Source organism: Lactuca virosa, chromosome 1, assembly GCF_052849685.1.
Source record: "Lactuca virosa cultivar CGN04683 chromosome 1, Lactuca_virosa_CGN04683_v6, whole genome shotgun sequence".
Classification (NCBI taxonomy): Eukaryota; Viridiplantae; Streptophyta; class Magnoliopsida; order Asterales; family Asteraceae; genus Lactuca; species Lactuca virosa.
In genome coordinates, this window is record NC_136426.1 from 5,775,535 (window position 1) to 5,794,689 (window position 19,155).

At 37.7% G+C, this 19,155-nt stretch overlaps 1 protein-coding gene across 1 annotated transcript; it reads left to right on the forward strand.

The window, feature by feature from the left end:
- Nucleotides 1-790: 790 nt before the first annotated feature.
- LOC145131928 (uncharacterized) lies at nt 791-1,701 on the forward strand. The gene is made up of 2 exons (XM_079066573.1): nt 791-987; nt 1,072-1,701. The coding sequence occupies exons 1-2, from the start codon at nt 842-844 to the stop codon at nt 1,547-1,549; spliced, it is 624 nt and encodes a 207-aa protein (XP_078922699.1). The 5' UTR covers nt 791-841; the 3' UTR covers nt 1,550-1,701.
- The last annotated feature ends 17,454 nt before the right edge of the window (nt 1,702-19,155 follow it).

The window sequence follows — 19,155 nt, forward strand, 5'->3', positions numbered from 1 at the left end:
ATCCCAAGTACCAGGAGTATGAGCTATAATCTGGTTCACTTAATTGCAACTTTGCATCAGCTGTTGAAGCTTAATTATTTTGGTACATTTGGAAATTAAATATGTAAATTTTTTTTTTGTGGTTAATTCAGTGAAGTTGCTATTTATCTCCTCGAAATGCATCCAAAAAAATATAAGTACATTTATTAAATTCAATGTTTAAATTGTGCAGTTAAAGTTTGGAGGTCAATGATATGGTTATCAATTTTGTTGTTTGGAGGTCAATGATATGGTTATCAATTTTGTTGTCACCTGCATAACTTATTTTTCTTATTTAACAATTGTTTTTAAAAATTTGTGAAAAAATGCATTGTAATTTTAGTTAATATAACTTCATATGTATTTTTTTTTGAACGGTCATTTTAGTATTTGTAAATAAGTAGAACCACTACAAAAAGTAATAAAAAAACTATTATTAAACGATTACATATAGTTACAAAGTTGATTTTTGTGTATATTATCAGGTTGTGTATATGCTGAAATATGACATTTTTATGAAAGAAACTAATGGCTGAAAGATATCTATCCTGACTTTTTTTTTTATTGTTGATTTCATTTCTACTTACATGATTTTTATTGGTAACAGTTTCGATGTCATAAACTATTTGCAAGAAAGAAGTAATCGTTTTTAGAAACTAATTTCTGAAAAACTATTCACACCCGTCGCTTGGCACGGGTAAACGGCTAGATATATATATATATATATATATATATATATATATATATATATATATATATATTCTCGTGCATATGTAATTTAACATTTTTCTTTCTCCTCTTTCTCTCTCTCTCCCGAATCAAGATGATTGCAAACAAAGGAGGCGGTGGCGGTGCTGTTGTTGCTAACATAAGACAACCGATCAGCTCAGAGTGCTGCATGTGTGGTGATTATGGAATATCCCAAGAGCTTTTCAGATGCAAAATCTGTAAATTCCGATCTCAACACAAGTAATTTGATTCATATTCATCTGGGCTTTCACTTGATTTCTACTTCGATCACAATATTTTGAAAAGTTCCCAACTTTTTCGCAGATATTGCAGCAATCAGTACCCTAAAGCCGAGTCATACAAAGCCTGTAACTGGTGCCTGAGTCAGAAACATGACTCCGGCAACTCATCCAACTCATCATCTTCGTGCAGAAACAACTCCAGCGATAATCGCCTTGATCATGCCATCAAGAACAAGAGAAACCCTAATGATACTACAATTGGGCATGGAGGTTTGAGGGAAAGGAGGAGGGCTTCTGATATACAGTTACCAAGCCCCGCTCCGATCAAGAAACTGCAGGGATCCTCGGCGGAGGAGGAGTCTCCGGTGTCTACGGGCCGGAAAAGGGTCGGCGGTGTGGTAGCGGAGGAGAAGCATCATGTGGGTTTGAGAAAGTCAAAGTCAGCGAATCATATATCAATTGGTGGTGGAGGTGTAGGTGGAGGTGGGATCAAAACAAGACAAGTATTTAGAAATAAGGTGAGAAGGTATAAACTATTGGATGAGGTTTCAAGCCAATGACGTTAATATGAAAACATGTTTTATCTTTGCTCTATTTAGTTGCACTTTATGTATAAGTACTTGTACAGATCTTTGGATATAAAGTTCTCACCTCTAGAGGGGTTGAATAAATTTTGGATACTATCATTTAAATGTCAATTAATTACTGTGTATACTTGTTCAAAGCTCTGGGTCTCCTCGGTCTATTTTCGGTAAAATTTCTCGTAAATTTCTTACGTACTTTTTCCTTGTCGTACAAGTTTATATATTAAAATGTTTTAATAAGAAAAGAACAGCTGCATACTTTTTTTGACTGAAAAATAAGGCCAATCAGCAAAATCTTGTTCACTAATTAACAAAGATATAAATTTTTTTTGAAGGTATAAGTATAACAGTGGAAAACGTGTTTTACTGGACATTACACTATTAAATTGGTTAATTGGTGGTAATATTATTTTTTATAGTTCTTTTAAAATATATAATCGTCAAAGGTCATTTCCTGAAACAATTTTCGGAAACGGTCTTTTAATTTTACAGTTTTACCTTAGTTGTATGAGATGGAGGTAATATTGTTGTTGTTTATAACTTATAAACGTTCTTATATTGTAAACTAAATCTATGTAGTGTGGCAAAAAAAAAAAGATTACTATACATCTCAAGTTACAGAAATAAAAGACGTCAAGAAAATGATGTGTAATCCTAAATAAGAGTTCCGTAAGAAAGAGTTGCGTAAATGACGTACAAAATAATACGTTTCATTTCTGAAACCTACAGCACGTTCCTTGTCGACATGTAGTTAGAATCACACGTAACTAAGAATTTTATAGAATCAAAAGTAGATAAAAGATGCTATCTTTTTGTACTTGATTTTCTAAAGATACTTCTTGTTTTTAATTTAATAAGATAAATAGATAATTAATCATTATTGTAATAAACTAAAATACTGATAAAGTATACGATGGTTATGTAACCGTGTTAATTCAATGTTAGAATTCGATACGCATGATTTTGGACTTTTGGTATCAAGAATTTTACAAGATTGATCCAAAGAATAACGTGTGTGAAATTGGTTAAGAAATATTGACCTTTAAGAATATATAATGATTGATTGTTTGAACTCGGGACCAAAATGCAAATAATGTAGTCGAGATAGTCATGTATTTTATGAGTGCACGGTGGTTATCAAAATAAATGCATTGATTGTAAATTAATAGAGATTAATTTGGGTTTGACGGGTTTAGAAATTTAAAAAAGAAAATAACACAAAAGTTACTAAGTTTATATAAAAATTCTAATTTGAAACTGTATTTTTTAATTTGTTATTATTCTGACCATTTGACTGGGCAACTTATCTGCTGATGTAACATGATGACGTTACATTCTTTCATGTCAAAATTGATTTTTTTCTACAAAATACACTAAGGGTGCGTTTGGTTGGCAGGAAATGAATGAAATTCGAGGGAAAATGATTATAATTCCCTCGAATTCATGCGTTTAGTTGGACTTAGATGAGGGAAAAAGATTCCTAAATGAAATAAACTTTCCACCATATGGAGGAAAGTGAATTCCTTCCAAAGTTGGATGGAAAACATTCATTCTCATCAAGGAAAGTGACAGATTACAAAAATACCCCTTATACTTATCAGAAAACCCACCACCATTACTACCACTATCACTGACCACCACTACCGCCGATACCGTTGCCACCACCACCACCACCGCCGCCACCACCACCACCGCTTCCGCCCCACCGACCATCGACCACCACCACCACCACCGTTGCCGCCACAACCACTACCACCGCCGTTGTTGCCACCACCGTCGTCACCGCCACCGACCATCACTACAACCGCCATGACCACCACCACCGCCACCGCCACCACCACCCACCATCACTGCCGCCGCCGTCACCCACCGCCACTGCCTTCGACGCCACCACCACTACCATCGTCGTCGTTACCACCGTGGCCGCCGCCACCCACCACCACCACCACCACCATTCCCGCCAACACCACCACTATCATTACCCACCATCACTACCAATGCCATCACCCACCACCACCGCCGCTACCAGCACCACCACCAGCCACAACTGCCACCACCAGCACCATCACCACCGTCGTTGTCGCCACCAGCTGCCATTGCCACCATCATCACCACTTCTGCCACCACAATCAATACCACCACCACCATCGCCGCCACCATCACCGCCACCCACCACTTTCGCCGCCACTGCCCCCACCACCGCCGAAATTTTACTGTTTTTATAATTTTCATAATATATCTTTACATATAAGTTAGAAAACAAAGTAAAATTAAGCAAAACAGGCAAAAGGGTAATTATGTCATTTTACTTGAATTCCAATTCAATTCTTGCGAACCAAACGAAATCTGGAATTAATTCAAATTCAACTTCCTGCCAACCAAACAATATGAAATTAGATTCAAATTCCTGACAGAACCTTTTCCAATTCCAATTCAAAATCCTTCAGCAACATTCTGTGAATCGAACAGCACCTAAGTTTTCACATTTTTCAATTTTAACATTAATTTTTTTTTTAAGTTTTATCACTCTATTTTTTTATCCAAATCAAACATCATTTTTTTAAATTTTTTGTTCAATGTTAAACATTTTCCATTTGAAACCGTATAAATCTTTTTTTATTACATTTTAAATAGTATAAATACAACTTTTTTCATTTAAAAACCATATTTTTATATAAATACAAGGTTTTTTTTATATTCAAACCATAATGTTATGTATAAATATATATTAGTTATATAAAAACGTATTTTACATTAAATACACAACTTTAAAATGAGTTTGGAGGTTTGGAAACGTGTAGTCGTTCAAGGCACAGAGGCCAGGTTTTGCAACCGCGAAATGTTTACATCTTATATCATATTCATAATATTATTAGGAACATCTTGAATCTCATAGCGTGACTCTCAAATGCTATCATAACTTAATCTGAATGACTATTTAATTATTGAATGATAATTTAATTATTCTGTAGGTATGTAATCACTATGTCCGTTAACAATATTCATTAACATATTTTTTAGCTCAAATTTTCAAATATTTATGAAGGATAAATGTCACAATTATTACATCTATTTTAGTATTCTAATTAAATCTTGATATTTTTTTCTATATTTCCCACCTACATTTGATATCGAGCATGGGCGGCACAAACACTTCTGAACTCTGACTTCATTGGCCCAGAAGGAACAACTGGCTACAAGGAGATCTTTTCCTGAAATCTTCTGATGCGAGAACAACACGTGTATACCTAAAAGCATGAATCTGACAACAACTCATCCTACAATCGCGTTCTGACCAATTCCTTATACCCCTCAACCACGAAAGATCTCAACCATCTCGAGCTCTAAAAATTCAAAGAACTTACACTATAACTTCCTCTAACCCAATGCGATGAAGCCATCAAAATCGGTCCGGCTACTGCTCCTCCAAGAAGAACACTCAGTTTACTCCCACCTTGGTCTCACGTCATCACTGACCGTCGCCTCCCGAACTGATCCGTACAACCAGCTCAACCGGATACTCGACATATGACATCCTTGAATAATAATAAGAATAACCAAGCAACCATAAAGAAACTATGATCTTTAGCTGGAGACTTAACGAAACCGAACATAACGTCACACACACACATATAATCATAAACATAAATAACAAGGCATGAAGAAAGAAAACATGGCACATACCTACAATAACATCTGGTGGAACTCGGGTCTCCTTGGCCTGCAACTAAAATGCTCTGCTCCTCGTCACTGGAGCCTCCACCCTGCCCTCGCGGCCATCAATAATTCTCAATGTAGTTGGAGCAGGTGCCAACACTGCTCCACTCATCAGTCTCGGAGAGTTGGCCTTCTTGTGGCCCACCAGATTTCAGTGAAAACACATTGGATTCGAACCCTAAGGATAATCCCTACTAAAATGACCAGCCTGAACACAACCAAAACATTTCCCTCCTTTCTCATGTCAACTCCCTTGTGAGTCCTCCCACACTTGGCACAACGGCCCGACCCTGATGGCCTCCTGATCGTGTACCCTGAGTCTTGGGCCTCTTCGCCTGGTTCATCATGGTCCGGACCTGCTCTGGTCCATGCTTCGACCGAAGCTGCAACTCAATCTCCCGTTCTCAGGCTCTATTTATCATATCTCCCAAGGTCTTGCAACTCGACAGTCTCACAAACTTCAGAATATCATCCAGTAGCATATCATGGTACTGATGGGTTTTTAGCAAAACATACATTTCTATGTGTGCATGCAACCCTAATTGTTTTGGATCTAGGTTTTCTCTAATTGAACATGCAAACTTGAACAAGAAAGAAGAAACCCTAGGTTCTATGTATTATAATCGAAACTCACATAATAAAGATTAAAATACATACCTTGATTGATATATTGTAATAACAATCTAGAAGCCTTGCTTGAAAGACCTTTGGTAGCAAGCGCCACAAGTGTTGCGCCTCTAATGGCTCACAAACAAACTCAAGCAACCAAGGATTACTATTGTGTAACAACCCGTTATTTTCAAGTCAATAAAAGTCAAACCCACTAAATAAAATTCGAGTTTTGTTTATTTTGTTAAGATCGTAAGGGTTAAATATGATTTAAAATATATAAATGATGTTTTTATATAAGTATTTTAATGTTTAGGATAAAAACACTTATACCAAAACACAATTTTGGGGCCAAAATAGGAACCGAGAACGTGTGAAGGGTCCTACTCTTCAAACCGAAAACTCAGACCGCAAACCTCACTCTCGGACCGCAAACCCCACCAAGAACCCTCCATGACCGAAAACTCCCCTCGGACCAAAAACCCTCGCTATATATACGATTTCACCCGAAAACATGAGTCATTTCTCACTTTTCAAACCGAAAACACACTCATTTTGCTCTCAAGTATCATCCAAGAATCTTCAAATCTTCAAGCAAAATCCTTCAAATCTTCATAAATTCACCAAGAACACCAAGAACAATCTTCAAATCTTCAAGCAAAATCCTTCAAATCTTCATAAATTCACCAAGAACACCAAGAACAATCTTCAAATCTTCAAGCTGACCGAAAACCATCTAGACCGAGAACCCCTTAAGACCGAGAACTTGGTTCTCGGTTGACGTTTTAGACCGAAATCAAGGGATTTCGGTGAGGGCTAGACCGAAATCACCTAGCAACACTCCAAATAATTATAGGTAATTTTTGTAAGTATTCCTTACATAAATTAAGTGTTGTCTAACACTTTAATAAATTATTTCGCTAATTTAAATATGATTACGTGTTTAAATATTATTAGGATACCGTTATTTCCACGTACGTTAGCCCGAGGATCGTCTCTACAGTTTCACAATCCAAACTCGAACACACACTAGAGGTGAGTTCATACCCCTACATTTTCACTATTTTTCAATGTTTTTAGGGGGGGAATACAAGTAAAACACAAGGACTCTTGTGTTAATATTCAAACGATTTCAAACCGTTTCAAACCATTTGCAATTGTTTCAAACCGATTTATCACTGCATTTTATCATATATATATATATATATATATATATATATATATATATATATATATATATATATATATAAGGTTCAACAGACTTAGAATTGGCAATTCCGCCCTAAATCATGTTCCTTGTTTGGTTGTGGGTTTAGGATATAATTACTTATTCGACTGTCTCTTCACTCTTAATTATATATGTTAGGAATATATGTGAGTATAAAATATATTCCATTTCATTGTTGACCCTTTTGTAACATGCCGAGCAAAAAGGGAACTTTATACAAATCTTTTATTACCGTTTTATACACACTGATAAATTGCAAAAGTTTTCAGTTCATTACAGAGTATACATTCAAACTATAATAGGTATAGTTTGTGAATCGCTACACTATCTTGCTAAATTCAATAAAGGATACAAGAGCATACATTTAAACTATAATAGATATAGTTTGAGAAACACTACACTATTTTACAAAGCTCAGAACACTATACGGATAACAAGTATATAAACTAAAATAGGTATAGTTTATGGAACACTCCTCTATTTCACTAATTCAAGGATACACTACTAAAATAATTATTTAAGTATAATTATTTTACATTACAAAGTACACTACTACAATGTAATACATACAATTTCAAGTACAAGAGAACATTATAACACTACACGTAAACTAGTTAATACAGGGTTGTGAGGCGCTACTTCGTTGTACCCATAAATTATAACCAGAGTCTCCTGGAGGGAGAGCGTGAATTTGTGTATAGATCTATACGGGACTGACAATCCCGCACCTGAGCTGCTTGCAACAGCTAGGCCGGCAGGCCTGGGGTGACAAATGTCATAACATTCTGACGCCTGCAGAATGTTATAGAGGCCACTAGTCATTTTAGCATGGGTATATGAAACTCACTATAGTATCAACTAGAACATTGTTTACGAGATTTGATCCACTTCAAAGGTTTTATTTTAAATAATGAAACTACGGTACACTATTTCACACTACAACTGGTGGATTCCAGGACGTTCATACAAAAAGGTTTTCATATAAACACTACTATGATACACTACTTTTCTAGTACAGAGTACACTAGTACAACATACAATTTCAAGAAACATTCATGATATAGTTTTATTTATTAATAAGACTACAGTTTACTATTTCAGAGTAAAGTAACAACATACATTTTGGTCTTAAGGCCTAAGACTACATTTCATTTACTAAAGAAAATATTGGATTTTCTGGAAGAACACTATAACATTTACAGAGAACCAAAACAAGATTTCCATCTCAAAAACATACTTATGAACTCACCAACTTAAATGTTGATACACTTTCAAAACCACTTGTATTCTCAGGGAACCGGTATACAGGTACACCCACAGGTTTTGAGAAGACAGAGCTTATAGAGTCGCGTCTTTTATACTTTGCTATACACTTTTTGTGACAACCGTCAAATTCAAGTCAAAGTCAACAAGTCAAATCCAAAGTCAACAAGTCAAACCGGTCAAACTTAACTAGTACTTGTATGTTAAAAGTTATTCTATGTATAAAAATGTGCATTTGTATGTCAAGAATTCAAGTGTCTCGAAGCATCTATGTGTTTAGCAATGTAAAAACCCTAAAAGGGAGTTAAACGCATCAAAACACGACTATGGACCCTTTTGGGAACTTAAAACAATCATAAACGAAGCATAACGGGGTTCACGAACCTTGCATTACGAGATTATACGATAATAATGGCTAAAAATGAAATCTCTCCCAAATCTCTCCAAGTATGTGAAATCTCTCCAAGTATGTGAAATCTCTCCCAAATCTCTCCAAGTATGTGAAATCTCTCCAAGTATGTGAAATCTCTCCCAAATCTATCTCAACTTTTTATAGTCATCCGGGTCATCCCGACCCTTAACTTGGCCAAAAATCACTCAAAACGGGAAGTTATATTGAAAAACAGATAAATAGGACCGGAACCCCTCTTAGGAACCGAACCCTTCTATTAGGGCCGAAGATGTCAGAACCGAAGTTGTCAGAAGCGAAACAGCCTCCTCGGACCGAACCTCAGTGGACCGAACCTCCATGCAACCGAAATAGACCGAGGGCTCGGTCTATTTCGCTTCCCTCACCACTTCGGACCGAGACCCCCACCTTCAGTCCCTTCTCCCTTCTCTCGGTTCCTTCCCTACCTTCGGTCCTCAGCACCTCCAAGAGCCGAACCTCGCAGGTTCGGTCCATAATGCCCGGTTTTCGACTACTTTCGCTTCCTAAGCCCGTTTTTGACGGGATTTTTTCACCAAATTCATATTTTTACCATTTTAAACCCCCAAAACTCATATTTTATTTATTTCTCAAGGATTTATTAATTAAAAATCATTATTTTATATTAATAGGAGTATTCTACCCCACAAACGGGTCAAGTGTGCCCACTTGCCTCCATGTGTCATCCTCTCATTAGCCCAATCTTATCCACATCACACAAACCAAGGAAAACATCCTTTCAACTTTGCCACTTGCTCCAGCAACATCTATATAAAGAAATCCCTGGAGGATTTCTTTGTTCACTTTGATCAAATCCTTCACTTACACACTTCTCAAACCACCACAAGAGCCTCTTTTTCTCTCTACTTCCAGCCACTTTTTGGAAGTGTTCTTGAGCTATTACCTCACTTTTTGGTAAGTATTTCATCTAAACTCAGGTGTCATTCCATGTTTTCCTAACATCATTGAATCATCTACACACATTTAACACCAAAAGTCGTTCTTAGGATCATCCAAGCTTTCACGTGTTCATCAAGTGTTCTTGACTTGATACTCTTCGTCTTCGACCTTCCATTCTTCAAGAAATAACTCAAGGTGAGTTCATACCCCTACATTTTCCCGTTTTCTTTAGTTTTCAGGGGGGAATACAAGTTAAAACACCAAAACATATTTAAAACTTAACTTGACAGCTTACAATAGAAAAGTTGTGACCTGTTCACGAACTATTTTACCCAACTTAAACTTAATATTTTTCAAAACTGTTTAATATGAAAATATTTCAGATTTATACCTTTAAAATGACTACTTGCACATCTCCATACAATGTTTCTACAATTTATGGTGATTTTTACAAAACTGCCTATCACTGCAGCATCAAAGTCGGACCAGGTTGTGAAGATGAACATTTTCACCCTGGTTTGAGACCACCAAAAATTATAGGAACATTTATGGATACATTAGACTCTTTTTCCAAATACTCAGAGTTTATGGATTCAGTTTTCGACTTACGATGACTTTGCTATAAATATTCTAAAACAGTGACAGTTAAGGGTAAAACTGTCAAATACATGTTTAAGAGTTATTCACACCTTGTAACATGCTGAGCAAGGTGTGTACGATTTACACTTAGTATTTTAAATGTCATTTTATGGAAATACAAAGACATGCATAACAAGGTTTCATTCAAACACACAACACTTTTGATAAACTATAATAGGTATAGTTTGAGCACTTCGTTTGACAAAGAAAACAGTAACGCAATCGACTTACAAAACAAGTATTTCATTACACACTACGTGAACTTGTTAATGAATAAATTTGTGAGACATTCTCCTTCGGGGTACTATTAAGTACCACAGAAAAGTCTTGTAGTTATAATCAGAATCTCCAGGAGGGAGAGCGTGATAGTTGTGTATAGATCTATATTGGGTCTGACAAACTCGCACCTAAGTTGCTTGCAACAGTTAGACTGGCAGGTCTGGGGTGACAAGTGTCATAACATTCCGATGCCCGAAGAACGTCGAGTACAAGGTATTTGAGTTTTAGTATGGTTATAACATCTCACATGGGAAATTAACAAAACACACAGTTCACGGGGATTTAAGGAGTTTTATTTAAATATAAAACCACACACACACAAGTATGACGATTTACTTACATACTCTAAGTCTTGGTTCAGTAAGACTATAACAATCCTTTAGAAAATATTCGATTTTCTGGAAACAAACTTGTAACAACCAAAAAGGAACATCATTCATTTTTCATTCATAAATTGTTTATGAACTCACCAGCTTTATGCTGATACTCTTTCAAAAACAACTTGTATTCTCAGGTAATCAGTAATACAGGTAACCACAAGATTTTTGAAGGCAAGACGCTAAGACGCAGATTTCTTTTGAACTATTTTGACATCATATGTAATTTATTTGGAAACATGTATTTTTGCAACGATGTAACCTTTTAAATTATATTTATGATGGTTGCGTTTACTTTCTTCACTATGGTTATGATACTGAGCATGACGTCCTCCACCCCCGAACGTTTCCGCCGTTCTGGTTTGGGGGTGTGACACTTTTGATGTCATACAAACTATGTATTGAACAGATGTAAACACTATGTTTTATCAATGTAATGGTTGTGTTTGCTTTGATTACTATTATGCAATTGTTGTGATATTGTACATGACGTCCTCCGCCCTCGAACGTTTCCGCCGTTACGGTTTGGGGGTGTGACATATATATATATATATATATATATATATATATATATAGAGAGAGAGAGAGAGAGAGAGATAGAGAGAAGGGAAGAAGAATTTCGGCTCTAAGGCTTTTGGTGCATGGACGAAATCTAACCCTAAGGAGGGTTTATATAGGTGTTAGTAAGGTATTGGATAAGGCAGGTGTATCCAAGATAACTCTAATTCCTTAACTTCCTCCCTAAGGCATCCAAGGTACCCTTAGAGCCCAAGGAAATCCTAGGAGCATCTAGATTTCGTTCCCCTTACCATAGTGAGGTTCTAGAATTGCCCAATATTCAACTATTGAACATTGTCACCTTTGTCCCTTCAGTTTCAATTAATTCTTATAATCCCAAAATTAATTCCAAATTAATTTATGATTAAATATTAATTAAACAATATGATTTCTAATTAATATATTATTTCCATAATACATTAATAAATCATTTATTTAGATTTCTAATTAATTTATTAACCAAGTAATAGATTAATAAATCATTATTCTCTCTAACAGTCATCCTATTCAATTGTCAGGTTTGAAGACAACCCAAAAGGACATTGCTACTATCAATTCAAGTACATACCAATTATAGTTATGGGCTTAGACACCTAATCCAACAATCTCCCACTTGGATAAGTCTAATAATTATAGTTGCAAGTATGACTTCAAAAATTGACTAGAAAATTTTAGCTACCAAAAGCCATTGTCAAACCCTTAGTTTGAGTTCAGACACACCCGACAGTGTGCCCAAATCCCTCAAACTAAGGCTCTGATACCAACTTGAAACATCCCAAAAATATGATCCAAAAATTTTCATTTTTAATTTAAGTAAAACAGTATTCTAACATCATCCATACATCCCAAGTAAAACAAGTGTATCAAATATCATAAAATCATAGTGAAATATCAAGTGCGGAATCCATGTGGCGTGTGCGATGCAGTCATCCCGAGCTCTTCCCCTTGGAACCGGAAATACCTGAAACATAAACTAAAAACTGGAAGCACAAAGCTTAGTGAGATCCCCAAGCTAACCAATACCATACATAATAAATCACATACTGGGCCCCCGCCCCACATCGGGCCTCGCCCGGCATCGAGCCCCGCCCGATTTTGCAGATCTGTTATTCTCAGGCCTCACTTTTCACTGGGCGTAACCCACTACACACATACAATATATATCACATAATCATGCTAACATATATAATGATCATAAACACTAGCATATGTGCCAGTCATCGGGCCTTGCCCGTCATCGAGCCTCGTCCGCTATACATAGTAGCACATAACACATGCAAGGGTCATGCAGACTCCTAGCACCCTAGCATAATCAATAAGGGCCGACATTAGTGCCTTAGACCCACTAAACCAAGTGAGGATACTCACCTCGAATGTTGAATCTCACTGAAAGAAATCCCTAGCTACTACCCTGACGACTCCCCGAGCTAAACAATCCAACAACACCCAATTAACAAATAGGTTCCAAATCATAACCATAACCCTAACTTGGGGGAAAATGACCATTTTACCCCTGACCTAATTTGATCCAATACCAATGCCCAAATCCACAATCTAAAAGGCCCAATACTAAATAATCCTACAAGGCCCACTTATGGCCCAATTTTCCAAATTAGGCCCAAACCCTTATATGGGCCTTACCCTAAAGCCCAATAATTTTCCTTAGCCCAAAAGCTTGATTTCAGATGACCCATTAAGGCCCAAAGCAACAAGGTCCAAAGAAGTGGTCCCACCGAAGCCCAAAAGGTACGAAGCCAAATCTGACCGAGTACGTAGGGGCGTACTCAGCTGTACGCTAAGCGTACTCGCTGCATGGCTTGTACGTTGTGCTTACTGACTTGTACGCCCAGCGTACTCCTCCATTAAGCCAATATTTTCCATTAAGCTCTTAATGCTTAAGTCCAAAGGTCCAAAACACATATCTGAGTCCCAAAGAGTATCTAGAACCATAAAGTCACTTACTTGGTGACTTTACATACCCCAAAAGACCCCAACTTCGATTTATAGTATTCTACTTTCATTAAAATGACCATTACTCATGCATGGATGGATCTAAGATTTAAAGGTGACAACTTCATGAATCTAGGTACAAAGGAACACCAAGAGTGGCAACTCCAAGCTTATGAAATGATATTACACCACAATATCTCATCTATAGGACCGAAAAGGGTCCAAAAGCTTAAACAAGGAGATCTAAGCTTCTAAAGAGCAAGATCAAAAATTTATACCTCTAATGAGTGCCAAAATATGATGATGTTCCGGATCTACAAGCTCTCACTCCTCTAATGAAGGTGCAAGATGATCTCCTTCCTTCAAAACACCAGAATACACTCAAAACGACCTTCCCATCTGAAGAACACGCAACAATGGAGTTAGGGTTTCGTGGAGACTGATTAGGGACACGAGGGAGGTTGCTAGAAAAGATCCTTGGGACATAATGTTCTTTAAATAGTGCTCAAACCCTAAATATTAGTATGGGCATGTACGCCGTGCATACCCACTTGTACGCCGCGCGTACGTGCATGGCATCCGTGTCCCTTTTCTCTAGTACGCCCTGCGTACATGGGGTGGTACGCCCCACATACGGCACACCTGTGACATCCCCAATTTCACAGCCAGAAAAGACCGATTTGTTTATGCTTTGTTTTATAAAATCAGAGTAATCCTTTGATTAAAAGAGTTGCGGAATTTGTTCCCAAAACAAAATATGATAAAATTTATCAAAGCATTTCTTAAAGAAATGTATTTTTCATTATATAACAAAATATCGGGATGTCATGTTTCGATACAGACCAAAAGCATAAACAGTACAATACAGGCCTTACAACAGTTATTTACAACTACTGGTCTATAATCAAATATCTTGATAAGTCATCCAACTTATACTCTCGCGCCACTACCTGTAATACAAATAAAACTGAGTGGGTCAGGCTTGGGAGCCTGGTGAGCATATAGGGTGTTCAACCCATAATAATATAATTATTATATTAAATCATCAAACAATCAACCCAATTACCCATCCCCATTGTTTCATTTAATTCTTAAGAATTTACCCTAAGAATCAATCATCCTTCACTCATTCATTCCTAAGGATTATCCTAAGGAATAGGCACGAAGTCCATCGCTGCCCGATATTCATACAACAGGCACTAAGTCCATAGCTGCCAAGGTTCATCCATACGGTACTAAATCCATAGCTATCAACATACATCTATACAGTACTAAATCCATAGCTACCAACATACATCTATATAGTACTAAATCCATAGTTACCTGATGGGTTTTCAGCATTCTAACACTCCTATGGTGTACATGCAACCCTAGAAACCTTGGATGTATGTTTGACTAAGATACATGCAAATAATTATTTTTCCAAGGTTCTTATCCTAACTAGCATGGCATGGGGTACTTGAATCAAATAAAACTAGTAGAATTACTTACCTTGTAATAGTAGTTGATTGCTTGGAGTTTGAGAGCCTAGCACCAATAATGTGGATGCCTCAAATGGAAGTCACAAATCACCACAAACTTGGAAACTTGAGAGAATAGTCACAAACTTCTTGAAATCGGCCCTCTTAGTTTACACACATCAACTAGTGCAATTTCAAGAACCAAAGCCTCCTTTATATAGTGTGGTGGATTAGGGTTACATCCATGTAAACCCTAATACCCATGTCTTTTCATTTCCATGAGATCCACGGGTTAAAGCTCCATGGACTTTCCATGCAAGCCAAGCCCATTCCAAATAAGCATTAGCCCACACTATATAAATACAAGAGCCCATATTTAATTAGTCATACTTTTGATCTCTAAATTAATTCTAAATTAATTATAGATCAACACTAATTAAATAATATGATTTTATATTAATATATTAGAACTTATAATATATTAATAAATCATAACTTATACTATTCTCAAAAGATTATCCGTAAATTGTTCGGGTGAAGTGCAACCCAAATGGACCATGCCGGGTCGGGTCAAGTACATACCAAATATAGTTATGGACTTAGACACTATCTCCAACAGTCTCCCACTTGGATAAGTCTAATAACTATAGTTGCAAGTATGACTTCAGGAACCGATCAGCAATCGTAGCTCTTAAAACTCTGTTGAACTATGAAGCGCCATTTTAGATAAGTGATCATATAATCCTCTGTTCTAGATATCAGCCGGACAAATACATGGAACATGGTCTTGCTTATTGTCCAACATTTGTTTCCCGATTTCGGATTTGTTTGACATAGAACTTAACTGAACACATCAATTTAGTTCTGACCGGGCCCGGTACATAGGTCAAAACAAAATCATCGAGGGGCCCAGATATCGCTTCTAATCCTAGAAGGAACAGATAAACTTCGACTCATATGTTTGCTCTACTACTTGTTGAACTACACACAAAGGCACGGTTTATAACATCGAGTTACCAATGCGTTTTCGTGCAATCAATGCATAACCAACTCATAGGCAACAAATCATATCTCTAGGTTTGAAGACTTATATGATATTACCGTCTCACGATCCCTCGAGATAAATTCCATGAAGTGATACAAGTGAGTATGGGTTGAATCCAATACTCAGAACTTATGAGCACTCATGAGTGTTGTAGCCCCGCTTTGTCTAACATCTTAGACCTCTACAAGCCAACCCATGACAGTCTTGATTCATATCTACTTCCAACATATGACCGACTGTGGAGAGTTTGAATAATATGATATAAACCATAACATAATTATTCTGGAAGTCAAAACATGCAAAAAGAAATAATAGTAAACGATTGACAAGAGATAGCATCACTTTACTCATAAATAACAACTTTTATTTATCATCAAATGTCAATTACATTTTACAAATTTCAAGATTATCTAACTACTAAAACTAATATCATCCTTCAGCCCTATGCTCCGAGCATGCTGGAGATGCTTAGCCCGAGTCAGTCCCTTCGTGAGGGGATCTGCTGGGTTCTCATCCGATGATACCCTCTTTGCCACGAGGATTCCTTCTTCTATTCGATGTCTGATGAAGTGATATTTTCTGTCAATGTGTCTGGATCTCCCATGATCTCTTGGTTCCTTGGCTAAGGCAACCGTACTATTGCTGTCACAGAAAATCTCCATTGGCTCCTTTATAGCTGGTACAACTCCAAGGTCTCCGATGAAGTTCTTTAGCCATATAGCCTGCTTTGCTGCCACGCTTGCTGCTATATACTCTGATTCACAAGTGGAATCAGCCACTGTCTCCTGCTTGGAACTTTTCTAAGTAATTGCCCCTCATTTTAGAGTAAAGACCCAGCCCGACTGAGAGCGGAAATTATCCCTGTCAGTCTGAAAGCTAGCATCACTGTACCCTACAACTCTCAAGTCCTCACTGCCACCGAGGCTAAGGACCCAGTCCTTAGTCCTTCGTAGGTACTTGAGGATATTCTTTACCGCAGTCCAGTGTGCCTTGCCAGGGTTCCCCTGATACCTGCTAACCATGCTCAAAGCAAAGGCTACATCAGGTCGAGTACACGTCATAGCATATATGATCGATCCTACAGCTGAAGCATAAGGTATTCGACTCATTTCTGCTATCTCAGCCTCAGTACTAGGGCTTTGTGTCTTACTCAATCTGGCGTTACTCTGGATGGGTAACTCTCATTTCTTGGAGTTATGCATGTTGAACCTTTTCAACACTTTGTCCACATAGGTGCTTTGACTAAGTCCAATTAGTCTTTTACTCCTGTTTCTCAAAATCCTTATCCCTAGGATATAGGCAGCTTCTCCAAGGTCCTTCATAGCGAAACACTTCCCAAGCCAGGACTTTACTTCCTGCAGGGTTGGGATGTCATTTCCTATGAGTAGTATGTCATCCACATACAGTACCAAAAAGCTGACTATACTCCCACTAGCCTTGATATAGACACAAGATTCATCTTCACTCCTTGAAAAGCCAAATTCTTTGATTTTCTCATCAAAGCAAAGATTCCATCTGCGAGGTGCCTGTTTTAATCCATAAATGGATTTCTCGAGCTTACACACTCTACTGGGGTACTCTGTACTGACAAAACCCTCTGGCTGAACCATGTAAACATCTTCAGCCAACTTTCCATTAAGGAAAGCGGTTTTGACATCCATTTGCCATATTTCATAATCATGAAATGCAGCAATGGCTAACAGAACCCTAATAGACTTAATCTTGGCCACTGGTGAAAAGGTCTCATCATAATCAACTCCCGGAGTTTGAGAATAACCCTTTGCAACCAGTCGTGCCTTATAAGTGTGTACATTACCATCCATGTCGGTCTTCTTCTTGAAGATCCATTTACACCCAACTATCTTACGATCAGGTACATTGTCAACCAAGTTCCAAACTTGATTGTCATACATGGACTGTATCTCGCTATCCATAGCCTCTTTCCATTTAGCAGCCTCAGGTCCTGCCATGGCTTCCGTGTAGCTGTTAGGCTCATCCAGATTTACCAGTGTGTTATCAGTGATAAGTGTCTCACCTTCTATAGTAATATGAAAACCATAATAATGCTCAGGTGCATTCCTAACTCTGGAGGAACGCCTCAGAGGTATAGATTCTTCAGTCGGCTCAACAGAAGTTTCCTCATCAGGTTGAGGGCTAGGGTTTGAGGTTCCTTCACCACTTGACTCTTGAATTTCCTCAAGGTCAATTTGCCTCCCACTGTCTCCTTGGCTCATGAATTCTCTCTCTCGAAAGAATCCTCTTCTTGCTACAAAGACCACATTATCACTGGGTCTGTAGAAGATGTAACCAAAGGATTTCTGTGGGTAGCCGATGAAAATACACCTTTCGCTTCGGGGTTCGAGCTTATCGTGAGTCTTGCGTCTCACGAAAGCCTCGCAACCCCAAATCTTGATGTGGTCTAGATTGGGAACTTTTCCAGTCCACAGCTCGTGAGGTGTTTTGGCAACCTTCTTTGTAGGGACTAGATTAAGGATATGGGCGGCAGTCTCTAAGGCATACCCCCAAAATGAGATTGGTAGCGAAGCTCGACTCATCATGGAACGAACCATGTCCAACAAGGTCCGATTGCGCCTCTCAGCTACACCATTCAACTGTGGTGTCCTAGGAGGTGTCAATTATGAGACAATCCCACATTCCTTAAGATAGTCAAGGAACTCAGTACTAAGATACTCACCACCACGATCGAATCGAAGCATCTTAATGTTCCTGCCCAACTGATTCTCCACTTCTTGCTTAAACTCTTTGAATTTCTCAAAGGTTTCAGACTTATGCTTGATTAGGTAGACATATCCATATCTACTAAAATCATCAGTAAAAGTCACATAGAACCGATTAGCATCTCTTGTGGCGGTTCTGAAGGGTCCACACACATCCGTGTGTATGAGGTCCAACAAACCTTCACCCCTAGCACAAGTGCCAGTAAAAGGTGACTTTGTCATTTTACCAAGCAAACAAGATTCACAACTATCATCTGACTTTAGGTCAAATGACTCCAAGACTCCATCCTTTTGGAGTTGGCCTATGCGTTTCTTGCTTACATGTCCAAGACGACAATGCCATAAGGATGCTTTATCTAAGCTAGTGGAAGAGTTAATACACAATACATTAT